Source organism: Halictus rubicundus, unplaced genomic scaffold, assembly GCF_050948215.1.
Source record: "Halictus rubicundus isolate RS-2024b unplaced genomic scaffold, iyHalRubi1_principal scaffold0047, whole genome shotgun sequence".
Taxonomy (NCBI): Eukaryota; Metazoa; Arthropoda; class Insecta; order Hymenoptera; family Halictidae; genus Halictus; species Halictus rubicundus.
In genome coordinates, this window is record NW_027488588.1 from 769,536 (window position 1) to 797,060 (window position 27,525).

Genomic DNA, 27,525 nt, shown 5'->3' on the forward strand with positions numbered 1-27,525 from the left:
GAGAACGTCATAAAAGAAATGTTCATTTCTTTGTATTTGCTGCAATGCCCATGTACAAAAAGCAACACGATTCTCAAAGTCATTGCCACCAAGCTCCTGATGTAAGGAAATATGGTATGGATGAAAATGACGTTGCAATATTCGGGACACACTTGCTTTGCAAATGCCTAAGAGCGTCCAATTTTTCGACAACTTGTAGTAGGATCAATATTGACTGTAGCCAATACAAAAGTTTCGGCATCTTCTCCAGTTTCAGGCTTTGCTCGTCTTCTGTTTAGTGATTTAACACTCCCTTTTCTACAAAACAATTGACCTATGCGGTCAAAACTTTGTCGAGGACGATGATTTCTCTCAGGGTATTTTTCTGCGTACAGTTGAGATGATTGTACTGAGTTACTTTTAGCCTCACCCATAAACTAAAATCATCTCTATCTTTTCCGCATCACTGTACACTATCGTTTCAGAGAAGTAACGTTATCTTTCACAATCAAATAAATCCCGAAGAATTTCTTAAACGTACTGATATCAGTCATCATAAGGAGAAGAATTTGTATCAGTGTTTACAATTTATTGTAAGCGTGTTTACAGTCAATAGTCAAAGTTCAAGAACATTTCGTGAAACCCTAGGGGACATGTCATCGTTGTTTCACTATTTAGGTCAAGTGTCCTACTTTTATGAATTTTGCGTACTCGACGTCACGTGAAGGTCATAATATTACAGGTCGTTGGATTCGTCTTGACCTCGGATATCATATAGCGATACTAAAAATATATCATTCCATTGAAAAAAAACTTCGATGATCTTGAAATCTCAAAAAATATAACCTTGAACACATTTTGTTGCTTATCGTAATATTTGTCCCCCTGAACCAACTAATGTTTTCCGTTGACATTTTTTTCTATCATAAAAAACAAGCGAGATATTTTAGATGCTCGAGTTATGTAAGACACCCTGTATAAAAACGTGCATGAACTTTTCAATCTGTATAGTTTACACTTTACTAAGTTTCAATTTATAATATTTTCGAGAAAAACCGTGTCTTCAGTTTTCCACCCACTACATCATGCACCACATCTGAAAAAAATGATTGATGGGTTATGAAAGCGTCAGCATTATCCACGGTTTATTGTTATACGATTTCTTTTTACGAAAATATAATAGTTTAAATATCGACAACTTATCGAAAATTGGAAATTTACTATTCAATTATGCCTTCTGGTACCGCTGTACTTTGAAACTGAAAAAAACGCTTTAAGAATTTAGACCTGAAGTATCTCTTTTAAAAAATTCAACGCTTGAAAGGCTACCAGATAATTGATATTTTAAGGGTTAAATACGTGAAAGGCGTTTCGACTCTTTAATAAACTGATGAAGTTTATTGAAAACTTAAAAAGTTTCACTTTGGAAGCTACTCAAGCTTCACTTGAATAAAAACACACTTTCCATTCAGTGTGTACTTACTTGGGAAACCTAACGTAATTTCGGCAATACTTACCCTATCTAAATACTTAATGATCTTTCTCCAGGTTGCGGTAGCATAACGCCGAAATCCACGTGGGGTAAAATCGCGACCATGGGTTACGCCAGCCTCGGGATCCCGTTGACTGTGGTTTACCTATCGAGCGCCGGAGGTCTGTTATCCAGATGTGCCAGAGGTGTCTTTACACGTGCTCTTTGCTGCTGCCTTTGTTCGAATTGCGGCTATTGTTGCTACGATGAAAGAAGAATGGAGGTGAGCGAAGAAACATTAATTGATAGAATATTTCTCGTAAAATGTCAAATGAAACACATCTATAGTACAGGTACAATTAACTATTACATTGTCCCGAATCTAAACTCTGGAAGTTCCATATTATTCGAATTCAAACGAGCATTGATTAAAGATTTTTTACTTTTCATACATATACAATACATATATTGCTCTTTGCTTTGTTGCTCTCTTCCAATTAACAATGTCTTGATAGGTGGAAGTCATTTGTATCCCAAATAGATACAGATTTTGCATGAACTCTGCACTCGTACAGGAACGAAAGGACAAGGAAATATATTTGCTGTTTATAAATGAATATATTACAATTTAAAGATTATTAGAAATTATTGGAAGTTTTAGTAAAACAATGTGATAACCTATTAATTTTAGAGGAATTCAACACGATCGTGAAAAAAAAGAAAATAGTGGAGAGTCTTGCACACGTAAATTCCTTAGGCATATGTATATACAGTCAGTCAAAAAAGTCTCCGTACACCGTACAAGAATTTATTTAAAGTTGCATAATTTTAAAGGAAATGGTAATAAATGAATAATTCTTTCGTTGTTATATTCAGAAATATAACATTAATTATTAGTGCAAACAAAAAGATGTTACATGCATTTGTTAACAAATAAACGAACTAAAATGACGAGCATAACAAAAATGAGGTCAAAAAAGTCTCCGTACAGAGACTGTGAGCGTGTAAATTTATTTCCTTTGTTAACGGTTCAGCTGAATGTTTACAAATAACTCTCAAGGAAACACTCTATGGTCAAGTATAATTTAGTTGCTTGACTGTTAGCAAGAATAAAAGACGTTTTCGCGAAAAAATTTCTCCGAAATGGAAGTACCACTTGCGACCAGAGATTTAATTATAAAATTAAGAGAAGATTCATTATCCATTAGAAAAATAGGTCAAATAGTAAAAAGGACACATTCTTCGGTACAATATATTCTTGAGAAATACGCAAAAACTAAATCTATTCAAAGTTTACAACGTACAGGTCGACCACAAAAATTAGATACTAATCATAAACGTGCAATCCTACGAACAATTCGTTGTGATCCACAAACGAGTGCACCAATATTGGCCAGTATGATAGAAAATGACTATAATATAAAAGTAGTGCCTGAAACTATTCGAAATGTTATGAGAAAAGCTGGATACAATAGTCGTACAGCCAGGAGAACACCGTTCGTAAGTAAAGTTAATAAAAGAAAACGTTTTGAATTTGCGAAGGCACACGTTAATAAGGATCAAAGCTTTTCGAATAATGTTATATTTAGTGATGAATGTAAATTCACTATTTTTACTTTGGAGGGAAATGTTAAAGTGTGGAGAAAACCAAATGAACAGATGAAACTCAAAAAACTCCCATCGTTTAAATAAGGAGGCGCCAGCGTGATGGTGTGGGGGTGTATGAGTGTAGCAGGGGTGGGAAATTTAGTCTTTATTGACGGTATAATGGATCAGCATAAATATTTGAACATTCTGAAAGAAAATTTAAAAAACAGTGCCAGAAAATTACATCTTGAAGAGTCGTTTATCTTCCAGCAGGATAACGACCCTAAGCACATGGCTAAGAAAGTAAAGGAATGGGTATTATACAATGTCCCGAAACAGCTGCATACACCTCCACAATCTCCCGACATTAATGCAATCGAACATTTGTGGGGAGAAATAAAAAGAAATTTGAAAAAATACACAATAAAAAACAAGGAAGACCTAAAATCTAATATATTGTTGGAATGGGAAAATATTCAGCCAAGTACAATACAAAAATTAGTTCAAACAATGCCAAAGAGGATGCAAGAAATTATAAAATTAAAAGGCGGTCCAACTGATCACTAATTAACAAATTATGAATAATAGTGTTACATGTACAGAGACTTTTTTGACCTCGTTTTCGTTGAGTTTTACTTTTTCCTTTGTTTATTTGTTAACAAATAAATGTAATATAGCTTTTTTTGCACTGTTAATAAATGTTATGTTTAGTGAACATAATAACGCAAGAATTATTTATTTATTACCATTTCCTTTAAAATTGTGCAACATTAAATAAATTCTTGTACGGTGTACGGAGACTTCTTTGACTGACTCTAGGTACTGATGCATGAAAAGATGTATGATGTTCAATCCTCATGAGACCGAAAAGCGATACATTTCTCTTGCACGGTAAAATATGAATATCTTCACTATTATACAGAGTGAATGTAAACTGTGGTACAGCAGGAAAGTGGAGTTATATTTCTCAGAGGAACAATAACTGATAAGTAGAGCAAATGAGAGATTAAATATTTTAAAATACATGAAATACAACACTTATTATTTACGTGATGTTAAAAAGGCACCTACATCATATTCATACATATATTATTTTGATCAATATACATATATACAGGGTCCCCCCGTTAAGTTATGTCACCATTTTTTAGGCATTTCCGATAGTGCAATTAAAAAATGGTTTTAGACAAAAGTTTGTCAATACTTGGCGAGTTACACGTCCGCATATTCTTGTAACGAGTCCGTTTCCCGGCGGATCTCGTCACAACGGATTTCCTCGCGGCCGGATTTGGCTCGCCGTGCCAGGGTTCTCGCAGGATAACGCGAGGGTTACGGCGGGGTCGCGGACGGTCGGGCACGGGTGATTAACGACGCGAGTATTTCGAACGTTCGTCACTGTCCCGGCTTCGCGTTTCGGCGGTCGGCGGTCGCGGTTCGTGCCTCAGGTTACGGCGAGGTCGGGGCCGTACGCGGCGGCGTATCCGGACCAGGGTAGCTTCGGCGGGCGGAGAGCCCGTGCCCCAGGGCGGCCGGCGAGGGGCCGGCTGCGGGTGGTTCGCTCTCCGTGGGTGTGTGGGCGGGAGCGGAGGTACCGGGTTAATGGGAAAGTAAGGCACTCACTCTGGGTCCGGTCTCGATCGCTCGGCGGTCGGGTCGGCGCTTCGGGATGTCCGGTACGCTGCGGCGTGGCCGGTGCGGTGGTCGGCGGACACACGTCGGCGCACTCTCGTAACCGAGGATCAGTTTTCCCGGTACGCGGACTACGCGTGTTATTCTCCGGCGGCTTCGGTGTCGCGGCGGAGCGGTCTTCGGCAGGGTCTCGGCGGTTCGCGTTCGTTGCGGTTCGTACTCGTCGTCGCATACGTCCGTACTCACGCGTGGCGGAAAGCCAAAGAGGCCGTTTTCCGGCTCGTCTCTCTCGTCTTCTAGGCGAGGGGTGCGGTGCGGTGCGGTTCGCGGACGGGTTTTCCGGCGTCGTCCGGTATCCGGCGCGGCGGTACTTCGTCATGGCGGGTTCCGGTTCCCGCCAAGATCGGTTTGGGGGTGCGGGGATCGCAGGGGCGCTCGCGGGTGCCGGCGGATCTCGGCATCCGTCGGCCGTGTTCGGCTCGGAACAGGCCTGGCGCAGCCAGGTCTGTTACATTCTTAAATCTAAAAAAATACTCTTTACGTAAAAAAGTAAAGGTCACCTTGACTTTTTTAAATGGCACCACATGTTTTGGACATAATAGAATTGTTGCTGACGTCGAGATGAATTCAACAGTGTTTTATACTATGACCTTGAAATGACCTCAAACTCGAAAATTTTGTGCTAACGTAACTTTAATGAAAAATTATTTCTTCGTTTTTTCATTGCATTAATGTTTATCGTAAATGAAAATATTTTCCACATTGAAAAACTGAATAATGATAATAATAGAAGCATAGAAGAATTTGTTTGAGCGAAATTTCACGAAACAATTCTCAAGTATAACCCTTCCTTTGGCGTCTCTAGATGTATGTAATCCTCGAATAATTTGTGTATTTTTTTATTTGCAAATCCGTGTACACAAAGTTTATCTTTCCATGTTGATCTTGATAAGATAAATTTGGAAAGGAATATTGCAAAACAGTGCGGGAAAGTGAAGGCACTTTCTTGGTAGATCGATCTTAAAATTGCTTTTAAATTGACATGGGCCCAGGAGAAGGAGAGGCGAATGAGGAAGAAAAGGCAGCAGGAAGAACTGGCTCAGCAGCAACAGCAATTGCAGTTACAGGAGCCCTTTTATGTCCGCGCAAATGCGTCAACGTTCACGAGCACAGTGGAAATTAAGGCCAGCCCAAAGGACGAAGTGTCGAGTCTTGGCTCCGGTGACAGGCCAAACGTTACTATACTCGCACCAATCAGCATTTGTCTCGGTGCAATACTGTGCTACATTGTGGCAGGCGCTTTTACTCTGCACAAGTTGGACGACTGGTCCTTTGTGGGTACGTTGCAAAAGAGAATCCCGATTTTTCCCGAACGAAACGCATTGCCTCAAAAGGGATATATAGTCAACGATATGCATCAGAAAATGTCAAAAATTATTTAACGTGCCTTACCTACCACGGAAGTGAATTTCTAATTTTCATAGAGATTAGTATATTCCAATTAAAAACGATTACCTGATGAAATATTTACTGATTTACTGATTGAATGCGGACAATAAAGAATTCAGATAGCATCGGTTCGGATAATCGAGCTTATGCTACATCGTCAATTAAACAAATAAATATGATCCAAATCGTATTAAGTTTGGCCTCTATATGTTCAGTAAAATGTCACAACTATAGTGGTGAAAATCTCATGAAAAAATAAGTAAAACCAATAAAGTTTTGTCATTACATTAGTAATGTCTCAACGATATATCTACTCCTATATCATGTCATACTATCGTGGGAAAATTTTTCTCTCCCATATATTTATAGGGACATTACACTGTGGTCCTTTATTTTAATAGCAATATTGTGTGTTGAACATCAGTAACAAAAAGAGTCCAATTTTTCCAAAATTGAGATTTTGATACCTGTAAAATGTTTCTAGAAAATGAGGCCAAACTTTTTTAGAAAAATCCCAAAATTAACTTATTTTTGGAAGAAATTTTTTCAGCAGAACTATTATACTTTTTACATTACGATTTTGCGCACACATTTATGGGTATTTGAAGTACATAAATTGTTTTTTTTTTTAAATCAAAAACAATAAAAATGACGAGTTATATACATTTTTATGAAGTATGTTTTAGAAAATATTTGTTGAGCGTTGCCATGATTCTGATCCTTTTGTTTCTGTTGATTGAAAACCAAAAAATGATGAATTATATTTAATCAGTACACATAAATGTGACTAAGTCCGAATCAAAATAAATTGAAAATCTTGATTATTTACAAAATGGAGGAATTTTCAATTTTGATTTTTGTAATATTTCTCCGCGTTTAATATAATTATTTAATGTGTAACTATTAAGAGCCAAGACTCCGTAATTCACAATGAGGTAGAGCGACTACGTTACCGACAAAATTAGGCGGAACATGATTTTACGTGTCTCAACTTTTCGTCCTTATATGAGAATATTTTTCACTGGGGAAGGGCTCACTCTAAAGAGGAGTGTTCAATCTAACGCGCTGGTCATGAACAGACGAAACTATGCAGATATTTGGCAATATAAATATTAGAAGTAGACCAAAAACCGCACAATGTACATGCCGTGCAATCCAAGCATTTTTATGCCATTGGATTAGTTTTCTGGATGAAATCGAGAGTAGCGCACGCTAGAAAATATCTCCAGAAACAAATTGAGCTATTTTTTGTCTTGATTCTCTGCGAAATAAAGCCAAAAACTTGAAACACGTTTCTGGCGTCAGAATTCATAATATCGATAATGCAGAGCAAAACATGTGACAACGACCCGTCGGATCAAACCAAAACGGATCTTAAGTCTGTGTCTGAAGACTGTGAACGGAAATTATACAGCAGTTACCGACCTGCTGACTCTGAAAAAGTCACGTGACTACCCTTCGCCCTTAATGATATAAACATTTGTGTATTTAGACGATTTATCTGAAATGAATATTCGATAGAATTGAATTGAATTGTATTTTTAATATATTCAGTTGTAATATTAATAATGTACAATTATTGAGATTGTACCGATGCATCTATGAGAATTTGTTCAACAAACTTATTTCTTTGGGCATATATTATTGTAATAATGGCTCAAAATTTAATAGATAAATTCTTGCTATTTTTATAAAGTATTGTAAAGTATCCCATTTTAACGCTCCGTAATCCTAATGTTAAGGATTAAAGAAAATGGATTCTTCGAAAGTTCAAAACCAAAATACCCCCTTAAATCTAGAATCGGAAGGCACTTTGATTGAAGAACCGATAGATTTTCATTTAAGATTACGCCAGCAATGAAAGGGTTATATTGTGCATTTAACCGTCTTGTTTCTTATTTGATCGCAGATGCAAGCTACTTCTGCTTCATGAGCATGAGCACGATTGGGTTCGGCGATATGGTTCCCGGTTCCTACCCCCATCAGAATCTTTACGAGTCGAGGAACGTAACCATTTGGTTTTGCTCCTGCTACATAATGTCTGGGATCGCAATCACCGCGATGTGCTTCAACATCCTCCATGATGAGATCGTCCATAGGCTCAGCCATCAGGTGGAAAAACCGGAGCCGATCAAAGCCAGTCCAAGTGTGGACGAGCTGTCAACGGATCCTTTCGCGTTGACCTCGTGACAATTTCCGTCTGGCAACCTGTGCCACAGGAACGGCAACGACGAGAACGACATATGCGGAACAGATCCACCTACCAGTCTGTTCGCCCACGAGAACGAAATCAATATCTTAAAGGACTGTTTCAATCAGGTAGACGTCACTAGAGACTGCAAGCCGATTCTGAAGCTCGAGGATCACGTGCCGTCGATTCCTAGTGTTTACATGTTGCCGAAAGTTGACGAAGAGACCGAGGAGAATACGGAGATGTAAAACTTTACACTTCTTGTAGTCCGAACAAGTATGCTTGATCTAGGCAACAATGTGAAAAGTAACCCGGCGGATATAGATGAAACGCAAGATATATGTATGTTAAAAATAGAGTAATACTCGTTCTATTATAACGATATAACGTGTGCAAGCGCGTGCTTCAGCGTATAGCGAAAGGTCGTTCGATAAAGTTCATCGTTCGTGTTGATCGCAAGAACAATTTTTTTCAATCGTCTTTCCGACTGAATCTTCTCGGGAAGAGAATACTCCTTCTAGACCAGTGCCGGGCACGTTTGCTTCAATTCAGGCAAAATCATCCCCACCATAGCCCGCCCACTATCCCCTTCCAGTGAGCGCCGTTACCGTGGGGCAACGAAAACGCGAGACACCAGCGAACGCGACAAAAGCGTGCGCTGCACGGAGGACCGATTGATGGGGGAAGCAAGCGTTCGAGGGGCCCCAAACGTGCCCAGCACTATGTATTCTAGAGAATCAAGGAATCCATTGTTTTTAAACACTCATTTAAATAACAGATATTTAACTAGCGTTGTCGTGCAGAGTTATTTTCGACTGTACATTAACTGCTCCGAAGAAATAATTCCGAGCGAAACGCAAAATACAAGCAATGTATTCGCATTGCACACGAGAAACACAGAGATTTCAAAGAAAGTACGTAAGTGCAATGTCGGTTCCGAGATTAACATAAAAGTGCTTCTTTATCCCAGTCAATTTCAATCTTGTCGCTCTTATCGAATACAATGTTTCACAATTACAAACTAACATCAAACTTTTTTTACAATTACTTTTCAACTTTTGTGTTACGATAAGAAAAGGGGTGATTCCACATTTAAAAAATAAGTGGGAAATGTAGAATGAAATTATGTCATATTCTGTTGAATAGGTATCATGTGACAGGTCTGTTCACGACCGACCGATTCTACTCTCTGCAAATGCTAGGCGCGCGGACTTTACGGGTTTTCAAAGACAATTTTCTCGAATACAAAGCCTCGTGTGAACAAATTTTATTCTACATTTTCGACTTATTTTATTACGTAGAATCGCCCCCTTTTCAGTTGTACCACCAATTACACCGATCAATTGGTATATCGAAAACATATAGCAGCCAAGTTCATTTGTTTCAGTCAACCAATCGAAATGGCGATATCCGTGTAAACCGAGCTCAAGCTTAAGCATATAGAGCTAGTATACTCATCGGCACCATGTTTGATAAGTCCGGTAATGGTACCGTAGAAGTTCTAGCAGCAAGTAGGATGTCTTGAAGGTGCACGAAGTGTATCCTAAATGTTCCACGAATTTCGAGAACTGTCTACAAACGTTTCTACGTTAATTCAAGATTGCTCTTAACGAACTTTGTTACTGTACATCAGTTTTGAAAATGAATGACGACATGAGAAATCAAATGAAATATTTTCTAACTGCTGATATAAAAGTGATATAACAATATCGCTGATATAACAATATCGAACGATTTTCTTTTTAATGTGAGTTCAGCAGCTGCATAGTTGTTTCTATTCGGCACTCGGAAATGACATACCAACTTACATTGAAACGGACTCAATGTTTTTACATTACATCCCCACACAGATAAACCTTGTAACTCCATATTTAAACATTCGCAAAATAAAAACATTCTTACTTGTAATATAACTGTATTAATTTCTGTGTCTAGTCCGTGAGATGGAACGTTTCTATGTAATAAAATATGTATGTGCATGCGTATACACATGTACCAGTGTTTCTCATGTTCTACGCATTAAACGATTGTTCACGTACAAACGATTTGATTGAAATATTCTCCACCACTGCCGTAAACAAAAACTGTTACCTGTACGAATTTTAACGTATAAGCGCTGATAAATCTAATACCGTAACGGATGAATTTTCTACGAGGAAGGGAATTCGGTAAGCTTTTATACCCGTAATCTGTAAAAGTTCAATTTTTCAAGGAAACTTTAACTTTTGTACATATCTACCATTATTATCGATTTTTACTCGAAAGTTTTTATATTCTATAATACTTTTAACAAATTGTTTGTACTATAAGTTCGCAGGTTGCCCACAATACCGTGATCGATAATCAAATAACAATTATGAGAATGGAATCGATCACTCCTAGTATAAATATTCCACCGAGCCAACGACTAGACGCAGAAATTATCTGTGACAAATGAAATCACATTCCACTACTGTGCTCAAGAACAATAACTAAAGTACTGTTACAAGATAAGCACTAATCTTTAAGAGTGTTGCGTATGAAACTACCCATATTGTTTAATATTGATATTTGTCATAGACTATGAGATTATGGAGTGCGTAATGTATAGTCTGTTACAGTTAGCTGTAAAATACTGTTGTCCTCGTCGAGTACAATGCAGATCGCATAAATTGCAGAACACTCGCGTAATACTTTTTGCTAAATTATAACAATGCAATTGTTTTCCTTCCTTCTCCTTGCCGGTAACTTTTAAAATATTACTTTTACAAATCGAAGAATATTCGATTAATTTCTGATATTTTAGCTACGAGGAAATCCAATAAAAACACAGTGCACGTAATACAAACAGTAATTTATCAACATTTTACTTATAATCGATCAATCTTATGACACACGGCAAAATTATTGAGGTAATATGTGCTCAACATTCTGGCATTTTCCTACTAACAAGCAAACTTTTTAGTCATCCAAAATTCATACTGCAATAGATTGCTAAGATTACCTTGATGACGGTAACATAGTATGGTAAAATGCGCTACGTCACTTAAACTACGCCAAACTTAAATACCAGCTATGTATGTTGCACGATTAATCTGCAAAAGGAGAGTTAATTCCAACGAGCCTACAATAAAGGATAAACGATTATTCTGCAATCCTGAAAATAGTGTGTGGCATCTGCTCGGTACGTCCGACGAAAAAACATAGTGTGTAGTGGTGACTTAGAAGTGACCTTTTTCTGTTTCTTGTAACATATCATAAGATGTAAGCGAATGAAATGCTGAGATCTTTTCGCATTGGAAAGGAGGAGAAGAAGAAACGAGTGACCGATAAAACAATCGACACAGTCCCAATCTTTGGATCGCCTAGCATCGGGCCATTGGTTTCGACTGTGCAGCAAAATTGGCAAGCGAATTTCGTACGGCGGCGTCTAATAACAATCGATATTAGCTTGAGCAGTTGCTAGAGTTATCGTTATCACTCCGTTGGTGATTCGATGGAGGATCACGGACGGTAACCAAGCCAAACTTTACTTTGGTACTTGCACCAGCCCATCCAGCCACCGATTCAACCCAGCTAACCGAGCAAACTTCCTCACACTCATTCGATATCATTGTGAAAGACCATACGCGGCGTTTCTAGGTGCCGACATTTCGACAATTTATAAGTGAGTCACAATTATACTACCTCTGTCGGAAAGTATTCCACCGAATAAATCGAGCATCTCTTCTAAACATTATTCACATACAAAATCTCAATGCTAATGAAATGGCCATCTTTAGTAAAAATAAAAATTTAATCTAGAAATATGTTTTCCTTTTTCTCGGTGGTACGAAAAAATAATCGAAGCAATAAGGGTTAAAAGTGGTCTATATTTATCACATTGCTTACATCATTCTCTGTAACGTTCACATTCAAGTGAAACTGATTGTTTTCTTTGTATATGGCCGACTGTTCTTCTCTATTTCTTTAAACTACGAAAGGATCATTTTTCATTTCGAACAGGGTAAGGGACCCAATTACTGTGACGGTAAGAATTACTGTGCGCCTATATCAATTATACTTATTTTTAAAGCATAATGAATATAAAAAAGAAATATTACATTTTTTCCATTAAAATCAGTTGATATATACATATTTTTTAATATTCATTACTTACATATGCTTTAAGAATACGTCTGATTAATGTAGGTACAGTAATTGAGTCTCTTACCGTATTCATTCAAATAATTGCTTCAGTTATCGCCTAATTAATGTAGGATTGAGACGGGTAATGGGCTAACAAATTGTTTAATAAAACAAAATTTTATTATAAAATGTCCAGAAAATATGATCAACGATACAATCAACCTCTCACGCTCGTGGTTCGGCGACAAAAGACCGCGAGGCCCGGCACCTCTGAGCATTTTATTTGTTTTTCCGAGTTCTCGAATTTTCCATGATCGTAACGGTCGCCATGCTTCTCGAAGCCTCCCATCGCAACGTTCCGAAACGTCGCATCGAGACACCTTCGAGAGGGAACGCTCGCGCTCCCACATTAATTTTGATTGGAACTACTCTACCAGGAGTAGTAATTTCCCTTTTAATCTCGTAACAGTGGAGACAACGAATCAGCGGACATATCGATGATTTCGTTAAGTTTAAAGATTTGTGACAGGCACACTTGTGAAACAATCTTAATCCTCATATAGTACATTCAGAGTCATTCTGAAACAGTTGTGGCCGTGTTTATTTATGTACTGATTCTTTATCCATTTATGCGATGATTAACATAATTTTATATAAATACAGTAAAAAAAGTACATGAACAAATTGTCAATAGTTGGATTATTTTGTTTAAAAAAATAGTACAGCAATACATATACCTGGACTGATTTTAAAGCTCCAAGCCTCTACTTTCGCGGACCACCATTCATTTCTTTTTAGGATACTTGTGCATAATATGAGAGGTGAAAAACTGAGGACGAGTTTTTGGTCGAAAATGCTATACATTGAAAAGTCTGAAAAAGCATAAAAAATTTTGTTTTCTGAATGAATCGATTACAGATTTCAAGATTCAATCTTCCCTTATACAACGACTGCTTCAAACTTAATTTACGATTTTCTTCTGACTCTTTTATAAAACAAAAATGAGTAATGAGTTTCATTGTGTGAGGATATTGTTCCTTGTATTATTGCAGAGATGGCAATAGACCTTCCATTCGAATTTCAGTAAATCGGCTAGAAAAAAATCGTAAATCAAGGTTTAAGCATTCGTTGTAAAGAGGAAACTTCAATCTTTAAATCTACAGCGGTTTCAGTCGCGGGAACAATTTGTCAATGTTTTTTCAGACGTTTCAATTTGCAACATATTGGAGACCACAGATATTTTCAGTTTACGAGCGATTGTGACATACAAAAATATCTTAAATAAAAATGAACGATGGATGGCAAAAGTAGAGGCTTCTATCTTTAAAATGAGTAGTCCAGCTAGATTGTTGCAATATTTTTTTAACGAAATTTGTTTAACGAACTTTATTTGTTTTCTATAGCAATCGGAACCATTCGTCTTTCGGATAAGGTGAAGCTAAATCTAAGCTGAAGCAATTAAGATTACTCTTTTTAAGGACAACTTCGTCGAATTTGTTCGGTGAACCAAAATTCTTTCCTCAAAATAATTCAGAGTATCCAATAAAATTCTTGAAACTGCAGACGGTCCGGAAGTAAAGCGAACATAGCTATCGAAGTAAACAGTAAAGGAAAGTTTATAGTACCAACGTACTCGTTTATACGTCGCATAAAATTTGATATCAGAACGTAAGGAATATGTTTTAGAAGCTTCGTTACGTTATTTCAGTTTTAACGATAGGATTGATGGCGTACGCTTCTCTGCTGCTTCAAGACGTTATACGGTCTGACAACGGAACTTGTTTAAAGAAGTTGTAAAATTCTACTATTCAAACAAGTAATCTCCCTTTTTCAAATTGTTATAAATATGAAGTAAAAATTATTTTATGAAATTACATGTTCTGTTTAGAGAATGCTTTATCTGTTGATAAAATTTTTCATCTTAACATACTAGAATAAGGGAAGATGAAACACTGAAGATTAAATAATTACTAGACTGCGAAACTTTATTCAAAACGAACATGTTCTTCATCGATTATGAGAAGCAGGAATTGTATAAAATGTATTTCATCCCTTAATAATTTTGATACATTGAAAAAAACGTATCGATCTTCTTAGATTGTTCTAATCTTTTACTGTTTTATTTAACGCTCGGCCAATTTTTCGTAAATGCATAAAAATCCGCAGTCTAATAATTAAATTAAATTTATGAGCATATGCATCATTAAAAAGAATTAATGACGAATATCTTGAATTTCATACCTGCAGAGATGTAAGAAGTTTAGTTTTACAACAATTGTATTTCTAATTTGAATTTGCAAAATTGTCAACAAGTACCCATTGAGTCAAACGATATTTGGAATTGCCTTCTTAGATTGGCAAAAATTACGTTTAAAACTCTCTGCAAAAAAATGTTAATTTCGCTAAAAATATGTACACCCTTTGATCGTCTTGTAGTATAATTTCTGGTGTTGCAACACAATATGTAAATCCCGGAATTAGGCCACAATAAGAATTAAAATAAAATTATGAGGCATATATGTGCATTATTAAAACTAACTTCTTTTTTGTTAACCCTTTCGGCAAGAATGCCGGATATATCCGGCATCCATCTGATGACCTGTGTGTGTACGAGCGTCGGATATATCCGGCATCCATGTGACAGCCTGTATACACGAGCGCCATCTATAATGGCGGATTTTATATAAATGCCTTTTAATATTAAAACTATAAACGCCACTTGTTAGAGGAAACATTGTTTAATTAAACACAGTTCTTATTTAACGTTTAGGAAAATCTTCATACAAAAAACAACTGACCACGCGCTATGTGTGCATTTTCGGAGCGGCGCACAGTGTGGACAAGCGGGATATACATATGTATCTCACTACACGTGCATATCACGATGTACGATAAATTCCTTTGGCAAATTACATATTAGGAGGAAATTGATATTATTAATCATTGAACAATCATTTAACAATCAATTTTATACATACATATTGTTAATTTTTTTTTTAATTCATTAATTTTATTGTTAAATTTCATTTTTTGTGAATAATTACCATTACATGTACATTAAACTTGTATAAATTTTCAACGGTGGTTCTATTTATTAATTGCATATAAAACTTCAAATTAACATATAACAAAAACGGCAAAATACATCCTGAGATTCTTATTCGGATATATTACTTGTTATAGTTTTGTTTGCTTAGGATCTATTGTGGAAAATTTTTTAATTTTCTTTTTAAATATATTAGTTGTATTGTTAAATTTAATTTTCTGTTTCCAAACAAATTTGGATTTTTGTCGAAAATTTTGCCATTTATCCGCCACATTCACAGTGCGGAATTTACTTTTATAGAAAAATTCAATATTCGTGTATATCACGAATTATTATTAATAATCAAATAATAATCATTTTTACGCATTCTGAATTTGTTTTTAATATATGTTTTATTTTATGATCACATTTAAAGTACTGAGAATGAGTCGGATAGCGAGTAGCGATTTGTTAAGTTTGTTAATTTTGTTTACTACTATTATAATTTGTTTAAGTTTCTTATTATTAACTTTACGTATGGTTAATTTATTTATTTATTTATTTTAATTTTTTAGTTTTTATAAATACATTTTTTTCAATAAAAATTGTTAATTTCTTGTTAAACTTATTAATTATATTGGTAAATTTCATTTTCTGTGAAGAATTACCTTTATATATACATTAATGACCTTTAGAGAACTGCCCAAAAATAGGCCATTTGTCCGCAGTGTGCTTCGCTTCGTACAGCCGGAGTGTCACGGCGACAGAGCACTCGTACCGAAAGGGTTAATTGTTCGAATAGCATTGCTTAAGTATATTTTGTTACAACTTCGACATAGAAAACTGTAAGCCTTTTTAAAAAGATATCAGTCTGTTTCTTACTTCAATCGCCAAACAACTATGCATCTGATACTATACTTCGATTATAAAGGTGTCCCAAAAATGTTGTACTTCCTTGAAAGAGGTGATTCCCGAGGTCATTTGATGTAACTTTTTCTTGTGTGGAAATGTTTTCCGTGGCTTTGTTGAAGAATTATTACCGAAAAACACGTACCAATAAGAACGCGGTTACAGCGCCTCACGTTGAGTGTGGCGTCAGCATTGGCCGAGTTGTAATCTGTCCACTGTAGCCGCGCTCTGATTGGTTCGTGTTTTTCGGTAATAACTCCTTAACAAAACCGCGGAGACGATTTTCTCAAAGGAAAAAGTCACTTCAAATGAGCTTGGAAATCACCCCTTACGGGGAAGTACAATATTATTGGGACACCCTGTATAACTAATAACAGTGTTCCTTTATAACACACGATCTATGTCCTTTTATCTTAGTCGGTTCCTCTCTAAATCAATATCGTTGATTAAACAAATATCTTTTTCCGTGATTTGGTTCTGTTAAAATTAGCGTAAATCTATATTCACTAAACTCTGCCTGACACACGTTCACAAACCTGAACTAACAATCCACAGCAGACCTACATAATTTTGGAACTACATTCGCAGTTTCAATAATATCTCCTCTCTCGGCTCAGTATTAAACTTTAATAATTCCCAAGTGGATAATCAATCTATACTAATGTACTTGTGCTAAGTACTTTAGCTTGATATTGTGTACAGTGACGATAGCAACTTATTTGACTTTAAATATGCACATTATATTAATATATGAAATATCCCTATCAGTGTCGGTACACAACTTAACTATGTCGAGTCACTTGACACGAACATTGGAGCAGGTAGCGATAAAATTCTGTCTAGAGTTTTCCAATCTGTAAACTTGTTATGCCTTGAGTATACCAATTTGCACAATGAAATTGAAACAAGATCACAAGTGCATACCGTTAATAAAATATTAAGGTAGTTAACAAATCTTATACCTAATAAATTTAAAATAATAAAATTCAATCATTACTTTTTCAAATGTATACGAACACACCAAACATTCTATCTTAAACACTCTTTACTTAATTTGTTTATCAATGAAATCACCGAAGGTATTGCAAATGGCAGTTTTTAAATCTATGCTGATAATTGAACGTTAGAAATAGTTTTAGAATTAAATTTTTCCATATTTTGAAATATAAAAAAAATTAAGTTTAGATTTTAAACGGGTAGATATGTGTATTATTAAGTAAGGTCTATCTAAAAGAATTATTTATTGTATAGTATTTCTACTTATTATAAGCACCAATACATGTCCATTAGTCAAATTTTTGATAGTTACTGATTTGAAAATTAATCTCCGTATGAAAATATGGCATATATGTGAATACACGTATATATCTTTCTGTATGTTGCGTAGAATCATTCTTAACTTATTTTACATGCAGCTCCTTTCTTCATGGGGTTACTCGAACGATTTGGTCACAATATCTAACATCTATATTTATTTTATCTTACAATTGCTATTCCGTATTGCCTCACTTGAAGTTGTTAATATTTCTTCAAAGATAAAAAACTGTGCCTTTATCCTTCTTCACTCTGGTATACATATAGTATATAGTATAACAAAATTCGTTTTCTGTGAAATTCAAAAAATTCATATTGAACAGCAACAAGTAATCTTATGTAAGTATGTATCGGCAAGTTTTCTTTTAAAAGCTATACAGGATTCAACTAAGTGTGCCACCTAAATTATATGTAAACTATTTGGTATATGAAAAAATGGTTCAAATGAAAGTTGTATACTATCAAGAGTAGAATAATTAGTTGTTTTCCGTTTTGCTCTTTTATCAAGAAATAAAGGTCACCTTCGAGTTTCTTTATCGTGAAGGGTAATCTTCTGGTCAAAGGGAGAAATGAATCCTAAATAAACAAAACTATAAGTGTATGTGGAATGAAAAATGAATAGTTACTGAGATAAATAGATAGATATAGATTAGAGATAGATAGATATTATTTCTCTAGTAATGATTTTTAATGCAAGTAATGCTCAAATTCCTTGAAAGTCTTTGAAGAACCTTGAAGAAGTCCTTGGAAGAACCCTTTACAGAAACTCAAGGTGACCTTTATATCTCGATAAAAGAGCACATTCATTAGCTGAATCACCCTTATAATCTGATAAAATTTTTCTATTAGCATTATCGGGATTAAGTAGTTCCAATGTTATTTTACAGAAGCGCATACTGCGGTTAACAATACCGACACGTCGAATCCATTTTCACAAAAGAACTATCTTTTTCATGACCGTATACTATTATCATGTTCCGGTCCAGCGTGTATTCCCATTGAAGATTTTCTTCCCACAAATCTCTTGACCTTGCGTCCTTACGTTCTAGCTTCTTCCCCTATACCTGAGAGAGAAATATAACCAAATTCAAAGCACTCGTCGACCGCCGTGAAAGTTTAACGCAATAATTTTGCAAAGAAAGTGTCCAGCCAGATTCTAATTTATAGATTTTCGCTTTCGAAACAAACAGGAAAATCTAAACCTCGTCTGGCCACCTTACCGAGTTAATAAATCTACTGCGCTGTTTGTAGTTTCCAAAGGGAATCATTTTAATACTCCACCGGAGATATCATTCACTTTAATACAATTTTGGTTAAATATCTTGTGTTTCTGTGAATTTATTCAGAAGAACATTCAAATCTAAATTAATTTAAATTTTAACCAAACTTTATAGTCATTTTTCATGTTTGGGTATTGTACTACACGAATGTCAGAAAATTAAATTAAATTATTTCGTTTTGCATTGCATCAACTTAATGTCTACTGTTACACCCGATCATTACAATACGGGTGTTATGCAATCATGACAAGATCGAGATGGAGCAATTTAAAACGGTAGAAACATTGAAAGAATTTAAGAATGCCAACATATCATTTGCAACTTATTAGAATTTTTAAAGAAAGGACGAAACATCTATACAGCTACTACTTCTGACAATTGATGCAGACAATTTTTATTTTGCATTGAGATCCGCAGTCTAGTGATAATATAATTTTTATTTATTTTAGATCGTAAATCATAGCCGGGGAACTTCTTCTGCATGACCCCCGCCATTAATTTTCGGGTCCTCCCACTCTTCAGCACCACTCCTAGCTTGACTTTATCTTCAGAGGCGGGGGACTGGCGCGGCGGCACGCGGGTCGCACGCTGTTTCTATCATACGATACCAGTCAAATGGTGGACGACGCTGGTAAGCACTGAGAACGAGAACAGGGAAAAGAAGCAGTGTGTGTCTCGTGGGTCAAGAGTCACCAGATTAAGACTTGTCCTCCACTCTACCCTTCCCCTTCTACGACGCTATTACCCCACGCTTCTGCCACTGTAATCCGTTGTAATAATCTGTTGTGATCCGGTACTGGCAGAGACAAGGTACATGTTTCCCCTCAATTCGAGTCAACTGCCCTGATCTGGCGGCTCTGGGCGGTCGGTTCCCCGGCTCTGTTCTAGATTATTCAGTTTTGTTTTGTCTAGAAAAACGGCCACTGATGTTCAATATTCTTTTATAATCTAAAACTAAAAAAATGCAAAAGAAAATGTGTGTCCATTGCTCAAGCGAAGGTGCGAATGAGGTGTTAGACGGAAAGGATGTTTGAAGGAAAGAGAAATGATACAAATAACTTTATGCCCGTTCAATTTGCACAGTTATCGAATTGGAGGGATTTGCTTCTACCGTCCTTCCGATGCGGCGAATTCTATAAGAAATCGCGGCGTACATACTGTACTCAAACTCGACTCGACATTCTGCCGAATGTAACTAATTGTAAGCACTCGAGGATAAGCACGTATTATTAATTGGTAAATGATTGCCAGATGGAAAACATTATTAACGGGTCGTAGACAGACATTGATACTCATAACGAGATGAAACGTTGCCGAACTCTTCTGTAATACCTTGTATATAAGATTGAACGTTGTATAATATGAACGATACATAACGTAATATTTAATGTTAGAGAAACGTTATCGATACATTAGGACTAAATTTCTATTTTCACTTTGGAAACATTTTCGTCTAAACAAAAGCTGTAAGGACTCACATAAACACGTGCTATCAAAGTTTCTTATAGACTGATCATGGTTTATCGACATTCCGAAAGAACACTTTTATGCACTTCATAGAATTCACTATATTACTCGTTCCATTGAATGTAAATCTTTGTACAGGAGGATCAATGTCTCGAATTAAATGGTATTAACAATAGCATTAAAGTTTATTTACATCGTTGTTAAAGTCTATTTCACAAACAATCCATTAATTTTTAGTACCGTTTTGTTTATTTGTGTAATGTACGCACGTGTATGATTAATAGAAACTGATGTTAATGTTTTACACGATGATGACAGTGAGCATAATTATCATTTCGTTCGAAATTATAGAAATTAATATTAAATACGCAAACGATTGGGCATCTATTACACAATCATATTGTTGTATAAAAGTGTGGAAATTTCGAAAAGGAAATTAACAAGCAAATGCTCCTAATTTTATAAATTCATATAAACATCACTTTTACACTTTTTGACGCATTCGATTATGTACAACAAAATGTTCATAACAGTCTATTAAAAAAGAGGGAGAGAAGCCAAGTACTCACTGACATAATGTTAAATTGTACACATATAAATATATTTTATGAATTGTCGTTTTTATTATAAAAGCACTGTAGCATTTGCACAGTCGCATTTGAATTTTATTACATTAACTTAAAATACCAAACGTTTGAATGGAGAAATACGCCGATCCTAAGAACGTTAGGCTAAGAACGATAACAATAATAATGTTCACAGTTCCCCCATACCCTCACTTTCATTAATAAATCATCTCACATATTTGTACAAATCGAACGAGTTTAAAAGAATGGCAAACGACATACCGAAAGAATAAAAATACGATAACAAATATTTCTTTCAAACTTGCCGCGGATCGTCGATCAAAATGAGTTTCGTGGAAAATGGAGGCCGAGTGCCATACATACTTATACGTAAGATTTATTTATTTATCATCAAGTTATGCAGTTTCGTTCACTTATGAAAATTTCTCCTTTCATCCGTTATCTTTGTACGTATCATTTAGTCTTCAGATTTTTTGCGAAAATCGTGGTGTATGAAACACATTGGAACGTCTCCCACACTTTTTCATTAAATCGCTTATATCAGCGCCCAATTTTTGTAACGGCGGTATATGTACATTGACAGAAGTATGTGTGAAAGCGAATAAAACAGAGAGGAAGAATACTATTTGGAACCTATGAAGCAGTGTTTCCAGTTGGTATCGTGTAAGAAATATAAACATCAATTAATAATTTGTAAATAGTTAAGGAAGTAAACGATATGGGAGCGCAATCGGCGTCATTGTAAATACTCCAAAAAAAAAAAAAAACAAATTGCTGAGTACTATACGTCTGTATAATCGTTTGTCGAACAATGTATCTTATATTACAGGATAATAAAAGAAAACTAACTTATCAAATACTTCGTCTCCTATATTTATACCCCAAATCCCAATACATGATTTTAATTTATTTTCACTTTACAACTGAAATTTGTTTCCATAGACTATTTCAAGATACGTTTAATAACATATATTGAATAAGTAAAATCAATTTGGGTTTTACCAACCTGTTTAGTTTTATTTGACAAAAATAACATTTTTGCCAATATCTGGCGGAACAAAATGATAGCACACGTGTATAGAAACTTAAAATATCTACAAAGTGAATGATATTGTGTATTTAATATTTTGTTGCGCTTTTTTTATATTTAATGACAGGAGTGGTTCTGTTGGGTGAAGATTTATATAATTTTTTAATACTTTTCTGGATAAATTCTTCCCACTTATCTTGAGTACATTATTTAAAATCATTCAATAGTTTCAAATTGTCTGCTATTTTTGTATACTACCCTGACAAGATTTCTTGAACTATTTGTAATAATGTTGAGATCAACACTAGCGATCGCTTGCTTATGTAGCGTGGCCAGTTGACCACGCGAACATAGTTAGATATATATAGTATCGATTAATGGCGCGGAGAGGGAAATTTAAATATAAGATGTAATCGCGTATTTCATACATACGTATTTTATTTGGGCGCGATAGTTTAGAGTAGGTAAAGAAAGACCGGGAGAGTTCCATAGAGATCCTTGACGAAATTCGAGTCGGCGAGACTAATTGCGGAATTTAGAGAAAGTCACGCAGCCTCTTAGAGTAGCTTCTCCAATTCTACATAAATTAGGGATAGTCGAAGTCCGGAATCAGTTAAGGACAAGAGGTCATAAATTCTCAGTCAAGGATCTCTTGGAACTCCCTCGGACCTCTCTCTTGTTCGGTCCCACATGGCCCCACGTCCCTTGTTTTGGCGGGGCTTCACCCTCATGCGTACCCCACTCCCGTGCGTGCGCTATTAAGATCCATCCACTGCCAATCACCATCAAGCAGCACCCGGAAGACGAGTCATCCGACGAATCAACGCCTAGCCAGAAGATCCCAATTTTCCTATTGGCTAAGGAAGCGAGACGAGAAGGAAGAAGCGGGGAAAGGATTTGAAGCTCCAGGATGAGACAGAACTCATTGTAGAACCGAGGGAGTTACATCCCAAAGAACTACCAATAAAATCTATAACAATTTTCGCCATTTACTCTGTGAAGAAAGTTTATTTCTTAATTTCCACGAGCAGACAGAAAAATGCCATAGCATGCAATGCCTACATATGTACGTGTACCTGTACATAATACATAATCTAAAGAGTTCTTTATAAAATTGTCTTAATAACTTAACATCCAGCAGAGTACCAATGGTGAAACCCAATGACATTTCCTTTTCTTATAAAGAGTTTTACTCACTGCAAAACGTGACGTAAATTGTTTAAGTAATAAAAATGTGTTTGTTTAAACAATATTTTAAGTAATAAAAATGTACTAGTTTAATCATTTGTTTCAATAATACAAATGTACTGGTTCAAACATTTGTTTTAATAATAAAAATTTATTTGTTTAAACAATCGTTTAAATAATAAAAATTTAATTGTGAAAACTAGCGTTTAACTAGTAAAAATGTACTGGTGCAAACATTTGTTTCAATAAAAATTTATTTGTTTAAACGATTGTTTAAATAATAAAAATTTATTTGTGTAAACTAGCGTTTAACTAGTAAAAATGTACTGGTGCAAACATTTGTTTCAATAAAAATTTATTTGTTTAAACAATTGTTTAAATAATAAAAATTTATTTGTGTAAACTAGCGTTTAACTAGTAAAAATGTACTGGTGTAAACATTTGTTTCAATAATAAAAATTTATTTGTTTAAACAATTGTTTAAATAAAACAAATTTATTTGTGTAAGCTAGCGTTTAACTAGTAAAAATGTACTCGTGTAAACATTTGTTTCAATAACAAAAATTTATTTGTTTAAACAATTGTTTAAATAGTACAAATTTATTTGTGTAAGCTAGCGTTTAACTAGTAAAAATGTACTGGTGTAAACATTTGTTTCAATAACAAAAATTTATTTGTTTAAACAATTGTTTAAATAATCAAAATTTATTTATGTAAACAAGCGTTAAAAGTTTAAACGATAAAAAGTGTTCGATTATTAATGGTAGTCACTGTACCGTGGTACGTATTTACGTATTATGGTTTGGCAACGTCGGATAAAAAAGTCGGCCATCCGAACATCGAATACAATTTCGAATAAAAGATACATTTCATTTTCATCTCTGCCAAATACTCGTCCCGAATAAATCCTCAAATAAATCGTCTGGCCACATCGAGCTTCGGATATCGAATAAAAGTTCCCCGCGAACTTTATCGAATAAATTTCGCCGCGACATCTGCCTTCGAATACATTCTGAAATTAATTTTTATTCGACGCCTAAAATCGTTCGGATGGTCGGCGGACGCCGAGTATCTACAAATAAATCCGTCGAATAAATGGGGGCGTTGCAATCGACCATCCGAATAAATCCTGACGTAGCCAGAAAATCATCCGGAGGCACGTCGAATACAAATCTCGAAACCAGACGCTCGTCGAATAAAGATACAAATAACTGCTCGCGATTCATCCGACTTCGAATAGAAACAAAAGAACAGAGAACTTGTATCCGAAGGCGCTTCAAATAAATTTTTCATCGGATACTGCCCAACTCTGTTATCTACCCTCTTTGTGCTCGAGAAGCAAGGGTCCGGACTCGTCGGCGAAGCCGACGAGGCGCAAAGTCGCCGCGATGCAGCAACTTCGCGCCGAGGAGGGGCCTAATCTTCCGAAACAAGTCTTAAATTGATCTGTGCGTCCTTCTCCTTCTTTTCGACCCCTTCCTTTTTTCTCCTAAAATCCTTCGTTTCCGAGAAAAAGCATCTTCCTGCTATTTCTAAGCACTTTTTGGAAATTTTTTCTTGCTCCCCGAAACCTCCTACGCCGTGACGTATTGGTTTAGCATCGACAATCCGTAGCCGCAAAAAAAAAAAAAATTTTTTTTTTTCCCGCTCAAAATTGGTAGCTATTGATAAACTATTGATATGAATATTAATGAACTATTGATGTGTGTATTGATATCACTCCCTACTATACCACTTTATTTTATTTTGTTTAGAAAATTATTAAGAAACACTAAGATTGTTCATTCCTCAATATTTCTACTCTACTCCACTCGCGGTTTATGCAATATCAAAACTCTAACTAACTTTCTTCTCTAATGACTTCCTACAGAGAAGTTTCCTTACACACAATAGTCCTAACCATAACCCTAAAAACTTAACCGTAACCAACAAAAACCTAACCGTACCTCCAATAAACCTAACCCTAACCATTCACACTAGCCCTAAAACCTATCCCTAATCCTAAAAGTTAACCCTAATTATCGAAAACCTAACCCTAACCCTAAAAAGTTAATCCTAACCAAGGATACCCTAACCCTCTGCCGCCGGGCCCAGGACCTGATGATCCAATGCCTGGCGGAGTGGGGGGTTGGCCTGGCCGTCGCCACGGAGCCGTACAGGGTCCCGGACCATCCACACTGGTCCGGTGACCTTGACGGCTCCGTGGCGATGTGGTGGGATCGCCATTCGGCGAGTGTACCCCCCTGCTCCGTGGTCGAACGGGGCAGGGGGATGATTTTAGTGAAGTGGGGAGGACTTCTGGTTGTGGGGTGCTACAACTCACCCAGCTGCGACTCCGCCGAACTCGGGTTGTTTTTGGACCGGCTGGGGCTGATGATAGCCCCATATATAGCCGGTCCGGTGTTGGTCCTGGGGGACCTCAATGCGAGGTCCACCACGTGGGGTAACCCCAGGACCAACACCCGAGGCGGAGTCCTAGAAGACTGGGCGGAGGGGATGGAGCTCCGGTTGATTAACCGGGGCTCCGTGCCTACGTGCGTGAGGTGGAACGGCTGGTCCATTGTGGACGTTACGTTTGCGACGGCCGCCGCCTCACGCCGTGTGTCCAATTGGCGGGTCCTTGATGGAGAGACCTTGTCGGACCACTGCTACGTCCTGATGGACGTGGCAGTGGTCTCGGACCCGCCGTTGGACACGCCCCTCCGACGTGGCACCCCTTCAGCGCCAAGATGGGCGCTGAAGCGACTAGACGGGGACCTGTTGAGGGCCGTGATTATCGGCTCCGCCTGGCCTTCGGCCAGGGAGCGCGGGGTGAATGAGGGGGCGGCCTGGATTCGGGACACGTTACAAATGATTTGTGACGTGGCGATGCCCCGGGTCCAGGCTCAGCCCCCGAGAAAGACCGTTTACTGGTGGTCGGGCGGGCTGGCCGAACTCCGTTGTTCGGCCGGCCGTGCCCGCCGCCAGTACACCCGCGCCCGTCGCCGCCATTTCCTGGGCGGCGACGCGGAGCCGAGGGTCGCCGAGCTGTACAGGGAGTACAGATCGGCGGCCGTGGCATTCAAGCGAGCTATTGCCGCAGCTAAGGCCAGGGCCTGGGACGAGCTCCTGCTCACCCTCCGTGACGATCCGTGGGGACGCCCATATAAGGCGGTGCTTGGGAAGCTCCGCCCCCGGGCGTCCCCTGTCACGGAGAGGTTGGACCCGGAACTTCTGGGGCGCGTTATCGATACCCTCTTCCCCCTCGCGGAGGAGGGGAGGTGGGTACGCGCCCCAGGTCCGACCATGGGATGGTCGGACGAGTTCCGGGTCACCGAGCTGGAGCTTGACCGGGCCGTCCGGGAGCTCCGGGCCGGGGGCAAGAAGGCCCCTGGCCCCGATGGGGTTCCCGGGAGCGTAATGGTCTTAGCCATAGAGGTCCTCGCCCCGGCGTTCAGGAGCGTCATGGACGCGAGCCTGCGCCGGGGAGTCTTCCCCACTGTTTGGAAGCAAGCGTGCCTGGTTCTCCTCCACAAGGAGGGGAAACCCGCAGAGTCTCCCTCTGCATACCGGCCGGTATGTTTACTCGACGAGGCGGGCAAGCTATTCGAAAGAATAATTGCCGCCCGCCTCGTCGAGCACCTGTCGCGGGGTGGTCCCGACCTGAGCGACAGCCAGTATGGATTCCGGAGGGGGCGCTCTACAATAGACGCATTAGAGCGTCTGCGCCTCCTCCGGGAAAGGGCTGTCGCTCGGGGCGGGGTGTTGATGGCTGTTTCGTTGGACATATCTAACGCTTTCAACACCCTGCCCTGGTCGGAGATAATGGGGGCCCTGGACCATTTCCAGGTGCCCCCTTATCTCCGGGAGGTGGTCGGCGACTATCTCCGCGACAGGGAGGTGGTGTTCACCGGCCGGTATGGCATGGTTTATACGAGGGAGACGCACCGCGGGGTTCCACAGGGGTCGGTCCTTGGGCCACTCCTGTGGAACCTAGCGTATGACGCGGTAAGCTGCGGGTTGTCCTCCCCCCGGATACGGGTGTCATCTGTTATGCAGATGACACCCTGGTTTATGCCGAGGGGGAGGACTGGAGGAGGACCAGGCACCTTGCTGAGGCCGCCCTGGACTGCGTGGTCGGGCGAATCCGCAGAATGGGTCTGACGGTGGCCGCCGCAAAGACCGAGGCGATCTGGTTATACGGATCGTCTCGGTCGCCGCGGCCACCCCGTGGTCGGGACCTGTGGATTCGCGTCGCTGAAACCTCCGTCGCGATCGGGCCCAGGATGAGGTACCTGGGCCTGATCATAGATGGCCGCTGGCGATTCGATGG

The 27,525-nt window shown here is 38.0% G+C and overlaps 2 protein-coding genes and 1 long non-coding RNA gene across 3 annotated transcripts in view; all 3 read left to right on the plus strand.

The window, feature by feature from the left end:
* The window catches only part of LOC143363432 (uncharacterized), a 180,434-nt gene that overhangs the window by 138,334 nt on the left and 14,575 nt on the right, over positions 1-27,525 (plus strand). The gene's annotated exons all lie outside the window — the stretch shown is intronic.
* LOC143363441 (uncharacterized) lies at positions 1,092-8,372 on the plus strand. The gene is made up of 4 exons (XM_076804021.1): positions 1,092-1,227; positions 1,528-1,733; positions 5,719-6,004; positions 8,025-8,372. Exons 1-4 carry the CDS (start codon positions 1,092-1,094, stop codon positions 8,303-8,305), a joined length of 909 nt encoding a protein of 302 aa, XP_076660136.1. The 3' UTR covers positions 8,306-8,372.
* On the plus strand, positions 2,594-3,604 carry LOC143363442 (uncharacterized). The gene is made up of 2 exons (XM_076804022.1): positions 2,594-2,950; positions 3,377-3,604. Exons 1-2 carry the CDS (start codon positions 2,594-2,596, stop codon positions 3,602-3,604), a joined length of 585 nt encoding a protein of 194 aa, XP_076660137.1.

Excerpts from the sequence above, each read along its gene's own strand:
- LOC143363441 (XM_076804021.1), top strand. The coding sequence starts at position 1,092 with ATGGGTTATGAAAGCGTCAGCATTATCCACGGTTTATTGTTATACGAT. Across the intron at positions 1,228-1,527 it reads TTATGCCTTCTGGTACCGCT|GTTGCGGTAGCATAACGCCG; the intron begins GTACTTTGAAAC and ends ATCTTTCTCCAG. Across the intron at positions 6,005-8,024 it reads GGACGACTGGTCCTTTGTGG|ATGCAAGCTACTTCTGCTTC; the intron begins GTACGTTGCAAA and ends ATTTGATCGCAG.
- LOC143363442 (XM_076804022.1), top strand. The coding sequence starts at position 2,594 with ATGGAAGTACCACTTGCGACCAGAGATTTAATTATAAAATTAAGAGAA. Across the intron at positions 2,951-3,376 it reads CAGCCAGGAGAACACCGTTC|CTGCATACACCTCCACAATC; the intron begins GTAAGTAAAGTT and ends GTCCCGAAACAG.